Here is a 13,982-nt window from a genome sequence, read left to right as displayed (position 1 = left end):
ATGTGTCAGTCCTTTATATTGACCACACATGTATTTATACATATAAATGAGATCTCCTCTGAGACGTCTTTTTTCTAAGCTAAATATATCTAACTTTTTCAACCTGTCATCATATGTGAGTCTTCCATTCATTGTAGTAGTCTAGTTGCCCGCCTTTGAACTGACTCTAACTTCTGAATGTCCTTTTTAAAATGTGGAGCCCAAAACTGGATCCCATATTCCAGATGTGGCCTTACAAGTGATTTATAGAGGGGTAACAATACGTTGGGATCACGGGATCTAATCTCTTTTTATACACCCTAAAATCTTGTTTGCTTTAGCAGCTGCTGCTTGACATTGAGTGCTGCTGCTCAGCTTATTTGTAATGAGAATACCCAAGTCCTTCTGTTCTGTAGTTCCGAGTTTACTTCCATTTAATGTATACGCAGTTATAGGATTACTACGTCCTAGGTGCATTACTTTACATTTATCAACATTAAATCTCATTTGCCAAGTATCTGCCCATTCTGACATCTTATCCAGATCTTGTTGTAATATTGTACTATCAAGGACAGTTTTTAATATCCTACATAGTTTGGTGTCATCAGCAAAGACTGACACATTACTATCAATCCCATCCACAAGGTCATTAATAAAGAGATTAAAAAGAATCGGTCCTAGCACAGATCCCTGCGGCACCCCACTGCTGACTATAGCCCATTTAGAGAATATACCATTTATGACTACTCTTTGTTTCCTATCTTTTAGCCAATTCCTTACCCAGTTGCATATAGTTTCCCCTAGTCCTTGCTTCTGGAGCTTTAGTATAAGGCTATTATGTGGCACAGTATCAAATGCCTTTGCAAAGTCCAAATAAATCACATCAGCTGCATTACCAATATCCAGATTTGCACTTACCCCCTCATAGAACCCCAATAGGTTGGTTAGACATGACTTAACTTTCATGAATCCATGCTGTCTGTCGTTTATTATATTATTTTCTGCAACATATTTTTGCATGTCATCCCTTAAAATGCCCTCAAAAACTTTGCATACTACTGATGTCAGGCTTACTGGACGGTAGTTGCCTGGATCTACCCTCTTACCTTTCTTAAATATCGGTACCACATCAGCAATCCTCCAATCCTGAGGCACCAACCCTGTTACAAGAGAGTCTAAAAAGATGAGATACAGCGGTCTGTCAATTACGGAGCTCAATTCCCTCAATATTCGTGGATGAATGCCATCTGGCCCTGGGGATTTGTCAATGTTTAATTTACTCAGACGTAGGCGTACTTCTTCTTGTGTTAAATTAATTATATCTGGTGGGGAACTTTGATTTTTCACTTGTTGAATGATCCCTGGTACAGTCAGTTCCTTGGTGAACACAGATGAGAATTGCCTATTTAATATCTCAGTCTTTTGTTTGTCCTCTATAACTAACTTGTTATTATATTTTAAGGGGCCAATACTATCCTTTGTTTTCCTTTTGGCATTAATGTATTTATAAAAGATTTTGGGATTTATTTTAATGTCATTGGCGATTTTTGTTTCAGTAGCTAGTTTTGCTTGTTTGATTTCTTTTTTGTATTTCCTATTGATATCTTTATACTCCTGAAATGCTATTTCTGTATTCTCAGCCTTCAAGATTTCAAACGCCCTTTGTTTTTGGTTTATTATACTCTGTAGAGTCTTATTTATCCATAGTGGTTTCTTTTTATTCCGGGACATTTTATTACCAGAGGGTATACGTTTTTTACAGGACTCTAGCAATATATCCTTAAACTTTCCCCATTTATGTTCGGTATTCCCAGTTACCATGACTTTGTCCCAATCTACACATTTAAGCTCTTCCCTTAATTTGTTAAAATCAGCTTTCCTAAAATTCCAGATTTTAGCATTTCCCCTTTGAAATGTTCTATTGAATATTACGTTGAAGCTTACCATATTATGATCGCTGGTGCCCAAGTGCTCCCGGACCTGTAGATCTGAAATTGTATCCGGTCTATTTGACAGGACCAGATCTAGCAATTTATCTCCCCTGGTCGGTTCATCTACCATCTGAGAGAGGAAATGGTCTTGAATGGTAGATAAGAATTTACAGCTTTTAGCACAACCAGAAGATTCTCTGTCCCACTGTATGTCTGGATAGTTGAAATCCCCCATAATAAGAACCCGATTATTATTATTAGCTGCCTTTTCAATTTGTTCCAGCATTTCACCCTCTATTTGTTCAGGTATGTTAGGAGGCTTATAGCAAACTCCAATTAGCATTTTTCCATTATTACCCTCCCCATGTACATTTACCCATACTGACTCTACATTGTTGCAGTTCCCCGCAATGTCATCATTCAACACAGGTTTTAGGTTAGATTTGATAAATATACACACCCCACCACCTTTTCTGTCTTTCCTGTCCCTCCTAAATGTACTATAACCTTGTATATTTGTCACCCAGTCATGGCTTTCATCCAGCCAGGTTTCTGTAATGCCCACCACATCATAATCCATGGTTGACATAAGAGTCTCCAATTCATTCATTTTGTTTGCAAGACTTCTTGCTTTTGCCAGTAGACATTTAATCCAATTAACACCTTTATTACTCCTAGCCTTCCTACGTTCCTTGCATGTCCCATCCCCCACTAATCCTTCATTGACCCCTACCGACTCCCTGTCTCTATCTGCTCTATCTATCCCCTTTTTTTGCTCCACTACCCTCCCTCCCCCCCGATCCTAGTTTAAAAGCTCCTCCATCCTTCTGACCATTTTCTCCCCCAGCACAGCTGCACCTTCCCCATTGAGGTGCAGCCTGTCCCTACTGTAGAGCCTGTAGCCCAGAGGTTCCCAACTCCAGTCCTCAAGGCACACCAACAGTGCATGTTTTCAGGATTTCTTTAGCATTGCATGGGTGTTGGATTCAGCACCTTTGCAGGTGATTAAATTATCACCTGTGCAATACTAAGGAAATCCTGAAAACATGCACTGTTGGTGTGCCTTGAGGACTGGAGTTGGGAACCTCTGCTGTAGCCGACTGAGAAGTCAGCCCAGTTCTCCATGAACCCGAACCCGAACCCTACCTTCCTGCACCAATTTCTAAGCCACGTGTTTATCTCCCTAAGCTCCCGCTGTCTTTCTAGTGACGCTCGTGGCACCGGTAGTATTTCTGAAAACACCACCTTGGAGGTCCTGGACTTCAGCTTCTCTCCTAGTTCCCTGTAACCATTTTTAAGGACCTTCCACCTGCTTCTAACTTTGTCATTAGTACCAATGTGCACCATGGCCGCTGGGGTTTCTCCAGCCCCACCCAGCAATCTGTCTATCCGATCCACAATATGCCGAACCCGAGCACCCGGCAGACAACACACTGTTCGGCATTCACGGTCTCGGCGACAGATGACCCTGTCTGTCCACCTAATTATAGAATCCCCTACCACCAACATCTGTCTGGGCTTTGCTGCACTATTTACCTCCTTCCTACAGCAGTTGTTTTCCTGGTTGCTAGGAGCAATGTCCTGCTGTAGTGACCCTAGTCCTGGCCCTTCATTCCTAATATCAGCCAAACAGGCATATTTACTAGGTTGCGCCAGGTCAGGACTAGGCTCCCTGACACTTTTCCCCCTACCTCTTCTTCTAACTGTTACCCAACTACCTATCTATGGGTCCTGATCTTCTCCACCTCCACCCTCCTCCATATCACTGGCCCCAGCCAGAGAAAGCTCAGTGAGCTCTAAACTCCTCTCCAGGTTTGCAATGCCCCTGAGTGTTGCAAGCTGCTTATTTAGATCAGTTACCTTGGCTTCCAAATACGCAACATGCTTTCATCGAGTGCAGACATATTCACCCTCAAACGGCTGCTCAAGGCATGCATACATCTGACAAGATACACACCTGGTAGCATTGTCCATGGAGCACCTATTAAATGGGGATAAAGGTTAAAATAGAAAAAAAAAATTTAAAAAAGAAAAATGGGCCTTTGCAAAAGATTGGCAACTTTGCATGGTTAATACCTAGTAGCACCCCCTTTCTCAAGTATCACAGCTTATATACATGTTTTGTACCCAGCCAAGAGTCTTTCAATTCTTGTTTGAGGGATTTCATCCATTGTTCCTTGGAAAATTCTTCCAGTTCTGTGAGATTTCTGGCTTGTCTTGCATGCACTGCTCTTTTGAGGTATACCAACAAATTGTCAATGATGTTCAGATCAGGGGACTGTGAGGGCCGTTGTAAAACCTTCAGCTTGTGCCTTTTGAGGTAGTCTGCTGTGGATTTTGACATGGGTTTAGGATTATTATCCATTTGTAGAAGCCATCCTCTTTTTTTCTTCTTTTCAATTTCAGCTTTTTTACAGATGTTAAGTTTTCATCAAGAATTTGTTGAAATGTCATTGTTTCAATTATTCCCTCTACCTGTGAAATGTTTCCTGTGTCCTTTGCTGCAACACAACCCCAAAGCATGAATGATCCACCCTTATTCTTAATGGTTGGCAAGATATTTTTTTCCTGAAATTCTTTGCACCTTTTCTCCACAAATACCTTTAATCATTGTGGCCAAAGAGTTCTATTTTAACCTCATCAGCGCACAAGACTTGTTTCCAAAATGCAATGAGCTTGTTTAGATGTTATTTTGCATACTTCTGATGCTGAATTTTATAGTGAGGACGCAGGAGAGTTTTTCTTCTGATGACTCTTCCATAAAGGCTATAATTGTGCAGGTGTCTCTGAACAATGCACCACAGCTCCAGAGTCTGATAAATCTTCCTGAAAGTCTTTTGCAGTCAAACGGGGGCTCTGATTTGCCTCTCTAGCAATCCTACGAGCAGCTCTCACAGAAATCTTGCTTGGTCTTCCATGCCTTCTCTTGACCTCCACTGTTTCTGTTAACTGACATTTTTTTTATTACATTTCGAACTGCGGAAAGGGTAACTTAAAAATGCTTTGCTATCTTCATATAGCTACCTCCTGCTTTGTGAGCCTCCATCATTTTCATTTTTAGAGTGCTAAGCAGCTACTTAGAAGAACTCATACCCATGGCTGCTGTTTTTTGCCATAAGGTTAGAGGAGGCTGTGTTTTTATAAAGCTGTGAAATTTGCATCACCTGCCCTTTCGTAAAGATCATAGTGAACAAGCCATAACCCTAACAGGATAAATAAGGTCTGAAACCTTGGTCAAAGTTGTCTGAGCACATAAATATCCCAGGGTGCTGCCCTTCTGTCCTGGCAAGGACTTTGACACTCTCACCTTCCAACACTCTTGCACCTCTCAAATCTATACTAAACTCTCCGGCCCTATTAATCTACCTCTCCTCTTGCTATTCCCAAGCCTCTCTTCTCTGCCAATCTCTCCACTGGCTTCCCAATGCCCAAAGACTTCAGTTCAAAACACTAACCATGACATACAAAGCCATCCACAACCTGTCTCCTCCATACATCTGTGACCTAGTCTCCTGGTACGTACCTGCACGCAACCTCAGATCCTCACAAGACCTCCTTCTCTTCTCCCCTTTTATCTCCTCTTCCCAAAATCGCATCCAAGATTTCTCCCGTGCCTCCCCCATACTCTGGAACGTTCTACCCCAGCATATCAGACTCTCACCTATTGTGGAAAACTTCAAAAGGAATCTGAAGGACCCACCTCTTCTGACAAGCCTACAACCCACAATAATCATCAGACCAGTACACCACTGCGCAACCAGCTCTGTCCTCACCTACTGTATCCTCACCGATTACCTGTAGACTGTGAACATTTTTTTCAATTTTTTTCCCCTAAAATGCAAAGGAAATGTCATCTTTAATTTTATGCCTTTTAGAGATCATTTTATATTCATAATAACATTAATTTTGACCAGGGGTGCCCACACTTTTACATGCCACTGTAAGGCTGCTTTCACACATCCGGCTTGAGCTCTGCGGCTCAATCCGGCTGTGCAAGCTATGCAACGGATGCGGTGAAAACACCGCATCCTTTGCATAAGTTTTTCCCATGCGGCCCGTCCGGTTTTTGCCGCTTGCGGCATGCTACTGAGCATGCGCAGTGGCAAAAACCGCATGCGGCGGCCGGATGCGGTTTTTGCCGCATCGCGCCGCATCCGGCCGCCATAGGCATGCATTGAAAAATGCGCCGCATCGGCCGACTGCGGCGCGATGCGGTTTTTTTTTGCCACACGAAAAAACGTGTTAGGCAACGTTCCATCCGGCCGCCGCATCGGCTAAATCTGCCGCATGCGGCAAAAACCGGATGGAACGCAAGGCCTTGCGGCACTAATTAAAGTCTATGCAGAAAAAACGCAACCGGCAGCAAAAAAAACCGGTTGCGATTTTCCTGCAAAGTGCCGGAGTGTGCCGCATTGCAGAAACCGGAGGTGTGAAAGCAGCCTAAGCTGTCATTATGTGTGTTTGTAAGTAACAAAATGAAATATGACTTGTAGCCAGTGTTTTTCACCAGCAGTTTCCCCACTACAGCCTCTATCTATGTTAATTTTCTGTGAGTTAATGAGTGATGTCTCCCATATACAACACATACAGACAGGAGAGTATATGTCCATCTCGCTCTATGTAGCACATGTTCAGCAGTAACAACAGCCTAGAGGCCTTTACACGGCTGTACTAAGCAGTGTAGCTGTGCGTCCACCTACTATAAATCTGCAGCACAATCTATGTTATTCCTTACTCCTCCCATTTTCTTCTGTATTCACTTAAATATGCGATTTAATGTGATCCTATGCTGGTCTTGGTCCAGACAGATTTTTCCTGAGAGAATGAAGAATTCAGGAGGGGGGTACGGGGGTGTCAGAGAAGTAGTGACTCATAATTGAAAAAAGAAGCAAATTTATCTGATAACATATATTACAATGTTTCTTATACAGTGGAACCTCGCTTAACGAGTAACCCAGTTAGCGAGTATTTCGCCTAAGGAGCAAAGCTTGCTGTAAATTTGTAACTCTGTTTACGAGAAAACCTTGCTGTACGAGCAAAATACTCACCGCACACACTTCCGGTTCCGTACATCCACCGCGCTCTAACCCGCTCTTGCAGTCCACACAAACACGCACAAGCACGCACAAGCACGCACAAACACACAGAAGCACACACAAGCAAGCACGCACAAACACACACACACAAACACGAACGCACGCGCACACACATATTATGCTCACCTTACCTTCCGTTCCCTCGCTGGCTTCCTGGAACTTGCATGTATCGGGCAACCAAGGCGACCGATGCCGGACCTTCAGCTCCCAGCTCGCTGACGTCAAAGGCAGGAGCCGCTTGCCTCTGATTGGCTAGCGCGTTGCCTTTGAGTAGCGTCTGACAGGTTAAGGTCCTCCCTCCACAGGATGTGTATCCGGTAACCATCGCGACGAGGCAGGAACTTCCCCTGTCAGGCGCTACTCAAAGGCAGCGCGCTGGCCAATCAGAGGCAAGTGGCTCCTGCCTTTGACGTCAGCGTGCTGAGTGCAAAAGAACCGCCGTTGGTCGCCTTGGTTACCCGATCACGTCTTGTACGGGTGAACTGCAAGTTCCAGGAGACCGGCGAGGGAACGGAAGGTAAGGGGAGCATATTTGTGCGTGTTTGTGCGTGTGTGGAATGGCACAATAGGGCACCAGGATGGGACATTTTAACAAGTTGTGGAACAAATTGTCTGCATTGCAATGATTTCCTATGGGAAATCTTGCTTTGCTGAACGAGTAACTTGGTTAAAAAGCACACTCCCAGAACGGATTGCTCTCGTTAACCAAGGTTCCACTGTATTGGCTTGTACTATTGATTAATGTAAAGTATGTGTGTAATGATGGTAACCTTTTAAAACTTTAAGTTTGTAATTCTATGTAAATCACTTTCGCATGTCAATGAGAAACATTGATTTGTTGTTTTACAGATGTACATACAGAAGCAGTCCAGGCGGCCCTTGCTAAACATAAAGAAAGGAAAATGGCTGTACCCATGCCATCGAAACGACGCTCCCTTGTGGTGCAAACATCAATGGATGCATACACACCCCCAGGTAAAATAGTACTGATTTTCTTTTATATTTTATTTTTTTAGAGAACATAATTGTACAAGAGTTTAATTTTTCATAGGAACTATGTTTTCCAATGTTTGTCATGTAATCTACCACTATAGCTTCATTCAAGATTTGTAATTGTAAGAATCCTTAAAAAAACAAAATAACCAATAAGACTTCTATTACAGTCCATGGAGACGTTATTTTTTTAAGGGACTCTGATAAACCAGTATTCATACACCCTTATAGACATATTTACCATATTTTGGCTGGTAAGGAGAACAATTACAAACACTTCTCTTATTTTCCCTGTGATGACACTGCAGACAAACACTTCTGGGTTACCCCACAGGAAACTTGTGAAGGGAATGGTCTAGAAGTCCATACCAGTGACATTTTGAGGACTATTTACAATGGTCAATTGTTGTTTGTTCGTTATGTGTTTACATGTGCCGATTTCTGCCAATAGCAAGCTCCAATTGATGAGGCTTGAGGTTGATCGGCTTTTATATGGGCTGCCACAAGTAGTTTACATATTGTCGGCAGCACATGTTCACACAGTTAATTATGTTCCAACGATGAGGATTTTAGGGTCGCGTAAATTAACGTATCCTAAGATGAAAGGCACCATTGGCTTGTCTACACAGGTCAATGTTCAGGAACTAGCATGCTTATGAATGCTTTTTTGGCTCGTTATTGGCCCTTCCAAAGGGCTCTTTACTTTTTTTTGTCTTTACAGTTTAGCCAATCATCACTAAGATCACTAAAGCCTAAGCCAAGAATTTTTTTTTTCCGGTGTTCTTTATCATTACTGACACAATTGGTTAATGTTGACTAGCTTATTCTCACTCAACATGGAGGCGTCTTCCCCTAACTAGCTGCAATCATTGTCCTGCTATGTCTATCAGTTTCTCAGTTATACATTTTTAATTTGAAGAAGTTAGCCTCTACTTTTTTTTTATTATTATTAATGGTCAATACTTAAGCTATGTTATCAATATATGGACAGTGAAGGTGTGACACCCGCCATCACTGCCGATCATCCGTTATTGGGGGCGTCCAAAGTTTCTCTGATGCTTCCAGCACACAGCAGCTCCACCAAAACCATCTGAATTGGGGGTGGAACAGTAACACCCGGCGGTGGCCACTATTAAAATGATGGAGCTATTGTGTTCCGGCAGAATCCAAGAACTTCTGTCAGTCACTGGGAACAGGTGTTGCACCTTCACTGATAAGATATTGATGGCCATCCATCATTAAAAAAAGTAGTGGCTAACACCTTTAATTGTTGGTGGTTCAAAAATTCATTTTTATACTTAGGTACATTACATATGTCTGTTTTTTGGCAGATACCTCTTCAGGGTCAGAGGATGAAGGTTCAGTACAAGGGGATTCACAGGGAACTCCAACCTCAAGCCAAGGAAGTATAAACATGGAGCACTGGATTAGCCAAGCCATCCATGGATCAACCACATCAACCACTTCTTCCTCGTCAACACAAAGTGGGGGCAGCAGTGCCGCTCATAGATTAGCAGATGTCATGGCCCAGACGCACATAGGTATGTAATAACCAAACTTCTAGCTTTATGTAATAACCTCTCTTCTTGTCAGAACACGTGCACAGTGTTGCAGGTATTTATCTTTAGCCTTGCCAGAAACCGAAGAATATCACTCCTGCCAAATAATTATGTTTTTGGTAAGATAATGCAAATAGTCTCTTCGAAGAGGAAGAGAACAAGTTCTCTAGCTCCAGATATTGGACATGGCAAACCTAAATGTCAGTATTGATCCTTTATAGACCCTTTCCACATGACTTGGGTTAGAAAGCTAAATCAGAAATTTCTTCAAAAGGAAAAGGTTTTGAAAGACGAAGATCGTACTCTCTAACCAAGTACTATGAAAAATATAAATGGTACCACATAAAAAGAAACTGTATACGTGTCAGACTCTGAAAGTAGTAGGGCCCCCAATAAATCATTCTCATCCCTCCACACCAGAAAGACATAGTAAAGGACAGGCATTGGTGGTTTCCCTTCGCTGAAGCTTGGGTAGAGCTGCTGTCGCTCTCATCATCCTAGGCTGCCATCCCGGTAGAACAAGGAGCTCCATCTAGGTTGGCTCTCCGAGGAGAGCTAGGAGGTAGTTCAACCTAATCGCCATATACTCTCCCTCTAGATCCTATAAAAGAACTGTATTCTGAAGAAGTCCTTGTGATTGACTCACTTGGAAAGGTAACACCCAGGGAATAACTAAAGTGTAAATATTGTCTGGACCTTGCTTACAAAGGCAAGCAGTTTTCAAACCAACACACAGTGACTTCAGATATATTAGAGTATTCAACTTTAACTCAATATCATGTCTTCGACTCTGGGGATAGGTGGTCACCTGGCTGGATTGCTAAATGAGCCATCTGTCATATACACTGAAACTTCCCACTATGCATTAGTGTATCAATCTACGTCAGCTGCTTGGCTTAGTTACTGACTAAAAAGAAAGTACACTTGATCTTAGCCCAAAGACCAAGATGGAGAATAACTCAATTTGTAGCCCACTGTTTAGGGGTTAGGACACTGCTTGGCTGGATGAAAGATGTCTAGGTGTTGAAGTTTTTCCTTGAACTGATCACTATCATGGTATAGATTTATAGGCCAATCAGTGCTCCCAGATAAAAAGGTATGCTAAAAGCCTCTTCAAAGAGGATATTTAAGGCCACCGAAACCGCTGACTGCAAAAGGGGCTTTTTTTGGAGAACCTTTTGGTTTGTCTTTTTATTCTAATTCTCATTACAACGCTCTTGTCAACTTCTCATAATGCTACCTCTAATAAGTGGCACTAGAGACCCTGCTCTCTACCTTGAAGCGGCTATTTGCATACTTCTTTCCTATGGAGCATTGGCGAGCTTATACATTTACCTATGCCAACCTGGCGAAATCCTGAAGAAGAAAAGTTGCCTTCTAGTTCTTGAAAAGACAATGTCTCTCATTACAAGAGCAATGGAAATGTATGATATAGAATAAAATAGATACATTTTTGTGATTTCTCAGTTGTGTTTTCTGTATGTAAATGAGCAAAATAAATACAAATGTTCACCTTAAAGTGAACCTGTCAGGCCCAATATGCACCTAGAACCACGAGCAGTTCTGGGTGCATATTATTATTAATCCCTGCCTAACTGTCCTTGTATCTAGTAGCATAGATTAAAAATACTTTTACTAAAGATCTCTTTAAGATCCTTTATTATAGGCTAATGAGTGCAGGGAGTAGTTGCAATGGCATTAGTTCCTGCACTCATTCTGCTCTCTTAGCATGGCAGCACGCCCACAGTGGCATGCTAACAGGCTAGTCAATGCAGCATCACCAGCAGTGATCTGAATGCTCGGCACTTCCGGTCATGCACGTATGAAGCCGGGTATAAGCGTCCTGGCTTCAGAGAGGTTTATTGCTCATGACCAGAGTTCCAGGACTTCTGATCAGTGATCACAGCGGACACAGGTACGCGCGTCACTACTGGTGATGCTGCATTGACTAGCATGTTAACACACCTTTGTGGGCGTGCTACCATGCTAACAGGGCGTAATGAGCGCAGGAGCTAACGCCTTTATGACTCGTCTCTGCAATCATTACATAGTTACATAGGTTGAAAAAAGACCTAGGTCCATCTAGTTCAACCGTCCTCCACCAGTTGTACATTTTGTCACTGTTATTTATAACCAACAATGTTGTGTATACTGAGGAAATCATCCAGCCCTTTTTTAAAAGCTGTTATAGTATCTGCCATTACTACCTCTTGTGGTAGGGCATTCCACAGTCTGACTGCTCTAACTGTAAAGAACCCTTTCCTATTTAGCTGCCGGAATCGCTTTTCTTCCACTCACAGTGTATGCCCCCTGGTCCTTAGTATTGTCTTTGGTAGAAATAAGTCATGTGCTAGTCCTTTTCTTTTTTCTAAGCTAAATATATGTAACTTTTTTCAACCTGTCATCATATGGGAGGCCTCCATTCCTTGTAGTAGTCTAGTTGCCGCCTTTGAACTGACTCTAACTTCTGAATGTCCTTTTTAAAATGTGGAGCCCAAAACTGGATCCCATATTCCAGATGTGGCCTTACAAGTGATATATAGAGGGGTAACAATACGTTGGGATCACGGGATCTAATCTCTTTCTTTTTATACACCCTAAAATCTTGTTTGCTTTTGCAGCTGCTGCTTGACATTGAGTGCTGCTGCTCAGCTTATTTATAATGAGAATACAAAAGTCCTTCTCCTGTTCTGTAGTCCCGAGTTTACTTCCATTTAATGTATACGCAGTTATAGGATTACTCCTTCCTAGGTGCATTACTTTACATTTATCAACATTAAATCTCATTTGCCAAGTATCTGCCCATTCTGACATCTTATCCAGATCTTGTTGTAATATTGTACTATGAAGGTCAGTTTTTAATATCCTACATAGTTTGGTGTCATCAGCAAAGACTGACACTTTACTATCAATCCCATCCACAAGGTCATTCATTAATAAAGAGATTAAAAAGAATCGGTCCTAGCACAGATCCCTGCGGCACCCCACTGCTGACTATAGCCCATTTAGAGAATGTACCATTTATGACTACTCTTTGTTTTTTATCTTTTAGCTAATTCCTTACCCAGTTGCATATAGTTTCCCCTAGTCCTTGCTTCTGGAGCTGTAGTATAAGGCTATTATATGATACAGTATCAAATGCCTTTGCAAAGTCCAAATAAATCACATCAGCTGCATTACCAATATTCAGGTTTGCACTTACCCCCTCATAGAACCCCAACAGGTTGGTTAGACACGACTTATGCTGTCTGTCAGTTATTATATTATTATCTGCAATAGATTTTTGCATGTCATCCCTTAGCGTATGATAAAAAATCTTTAGAAATACGTTTAAAAAAAAAATCTGTTTATGTGTGCTACTAGATACAGGGACAGTTAGGCAGGGATTAGCATATGCACCCAGAACCGCAGAACTGCTCGTGGTTCTGGGTGCATATTGCACTTGACAGGTTCACTTTAAGGGTTTTCTGGAAATATCCTAGGATTAAGTAATCATTGTATAAGTTATCAGTGTGTTATTGTTAGGTATCTGAAATTGTATCTGTGCTTGGTAGGGAAACTTGGCCCTGTTCATATGACCCTCTACGGATATGGATAAGCCATCAATGTTTTTTTCCCAGAACATCTCTTTAATTCAAAATTATAGTTGAGAGTTCTACTAATATCTGTTAATTATTAACCTTTTTTTAAATTATTTTTCTTATACTGTTTTAATTAATTATGCTATGTTTTAATATTAAAACTTTTTAAAAATAATTTTATAATAAAATAGTAAACACTCATGACTTTAAAAAGGGTATTCTCACCCAGCTTACCCTTCGTGGATTAATGTCAAGGATCAGTAAGGCCAATTTACATTGTGCAGGAACTAGAATCCCCATCAGACTGAATGTTATGCATTGTCTGATGTTAGAGTACCCGTCTTGGTCAAAAGATTGAGTTCATCATTTCCACTTCTACCTTTTTGAGCCTAAAACAAGCAATGAAAAGTTCAAAATGTCTATATAACGTCCACAAGTTCATCAATAAGTCATCAATATAGCGCATCCAACAATATCGCCATTTTATGGGATGATGCAATATTTCGGAGAATTAGCTAGCAAGGGTTACACACCAATAAAATGTAAAAATATGCATTTAGTAAGTTGATAGATTACGTTCTTTTGACTATTGTTCAGCCCATACAATGGATTCCTGTGTGTGGATAAGTCTTCAGCATCTCATGTATTTTATCTCACAAGAAAGTTCATTCAGCCTTTGCTATCTTGGCTTACAATTGCTTTTCTTTTCTGAAGGGAATAGGAGGACAGATGGACAGTATCACAGTATGTATAGCTGACTTTTTGCATCTTGATTTTGCTCTCCAGTGCTAGCTGCCCAAGCTTCTTCCTTGTTATGTTGACTTGTCCCTTTCCCTTAGTTTG

At 41.5% G+C, this 13,982-nt stretch overlaps 1 protein-coding gene across 8 annotated transcripts in view; it reads left to right on the top strand.

The window, feature by feature from the left end:
* The window catches only part of DIP2C (disco interacting protein 2 homolog C), a 655,955-nt gene that overhangs the window by 368,143 nt on the left and 273,830 nt on the right, over positions 1-13,982 (top strand). For 6 of the 8 annotated variants that reach the window (XM_075315465.1, XM_075315463.1, XM_075315460.1 and 3 more), the window contains 3 exons: positions 7,856-7,981; positions 9,331-9,540; positions 13,854-13,883. In XM_075315465.1, the coding sequence (XP_075171580.1) occupies positions 7,856-7,981; positions 9,331-9,540; positions 13,854-13,883 (366 nt within the window). The remainder of the gene's footprint in view (positions 1-7,855; positions 7,982-9,330; positions 9,541-13,853; positions 13,884-13,982) is intronic. The other 2 variants (XM_075315466.1, XM_075315467.1) reach the window with 1 other exon arrangement.

The sequence above is a fragment of the Anomaloglossus baeobatrachus genome, chromosome 6, assembly GCF_048569485.1.
Source record: "Anomaloglossus baeobatrachus isolate aAnoBae1 chromosome 6, aAnoBae1.hap1, whole genome shotgun sequence".
In the NCBI taxonomy this organism is placed as follows: Eukaryota; Metazoa; Chordata; class Amphibia; order Anura; family Aromobatidae; genus Anomaloglossus; species Anomaloglossus baeobatrachus.
The sequence above is the reverse complement of the archived record's forward strand: the minus strand, read 5'-3'. Positions and strand labels throughout refer to the sequence as shown.